The sequence below is a fragment of the Monopterus albus genome, unplaced genomic scaffold, assembly GCF_001952655.1.
Source record: "Monopterus albus unplaced genomic scaffold, M_albus_1.0 scaffold367.1, whole genome shotgun sequence".
Lineage (NCBI taxonomy): Eukaryota > Metazoa > Chordata > Actinopteri > Synbranchiformes > Synbranchidae > Monopterus > Monopterus albus.
In genome coordinates, this window is record NW_018128247.1 from 47,330 (window position 1) to 48,188 (window position 859).

Below are 859 nucleotides of genomic sequence, written 5' to 3' on the forward strand. Positions count from 1 at the left end.
TGGCCCGAAGTTGAAAGTGAATAGCAATGAATGCTCATGCTAAGCAGGTAAACAAAAGTCTTCTTCCCGTGGGCGTCCACATTACGATCATCCCCCGTACGTGATTAGTCAATGCAACACTTCTGCCAGAAGATGTCACCATCCGGTGTGACTAAAGTCGAACCACATCCAACTTTTCCACCTTATGGGGCTGTTGTTTTGCCAGAGCCCGCTGTGCTGGCTGTGGCAAACACAATCCCCCAAAGAAATGAATAGCGAGAGCTGCATTTTTTTTTTTGTTGAGTTTTCTTCTGTAATACCATAAAGTCAAAACTTCACTATGTCAAGTGCCCTGATATGATTGTTACAAAGAAAAAAGAACTGAAGTGAATTAAAAAAAGATCAGAACGCTACCAAAGGGTATTATCACAAATTGTTTTTATTGTTGTAGCATATTGACAAATGCATTTGCAATTAATTTAACACAAAGTAACTGCCACACCGACCAACCTTGGACCTTTGGGGCCTCTGAGCTTCTAGGGCCCTGGGGTACTTTTTCTCTTTGCCTGGTTGATAATCCAGGCGCCTCAGTGATGCTGACAGATTGAAGCAGAGCAGGTGCAGCCTCAGTCTGGCTCTGTTCTGCTGGGTGAAGCTGCTAGATGGAGCTGGGTGCAGTACTTCAGAGGGACGTCAAGACCCACCAGAGGACCCACCACACTAAGCCATGTCAGTACATAGTTCAGTGGCCTGCCCAGACAGACACACACAGTAAGTACTCTGAACATAAAAGATACCGTATCTAACAATATTGTTTGGGGTGAGGAACACAAAATATCATTTGATTGATGTATCTTTTGCTTGAACCTAGAAGCCAACA

General features: G+C 44.1%; 1 protein-coding gene across 3 annotated transcripts in view; it reads right to left on the reverse strand.

Annotated features, from left to right (window-relative positions):
- Window positions 1–403: 403 nt before the first annotated feature.
- Window positions 404–859, reverse strand: part of atg10 (ATG10 autophagy related 10 homolog (S. cerevisiae)) — a 7,903-nt gene continuing 7,447 nt past the window's right edge. For 2 of the 3 annotated variants that reach the window (XM_020585474.1, XM_020585476.1), the window contains exon 7: window positions 404–729. In XM_020585474.1, the coding sequence (XP_020441130.1) occupies window positions 606–729 (124 nt within the window). In that variant the 3' untranslated portion in view covers window positions 404–605. The remainder of the gene's footprint in view (window positions 730–859) is intronic. The other variant, XM_020585475.1, reaches the window with a different exon arrangement.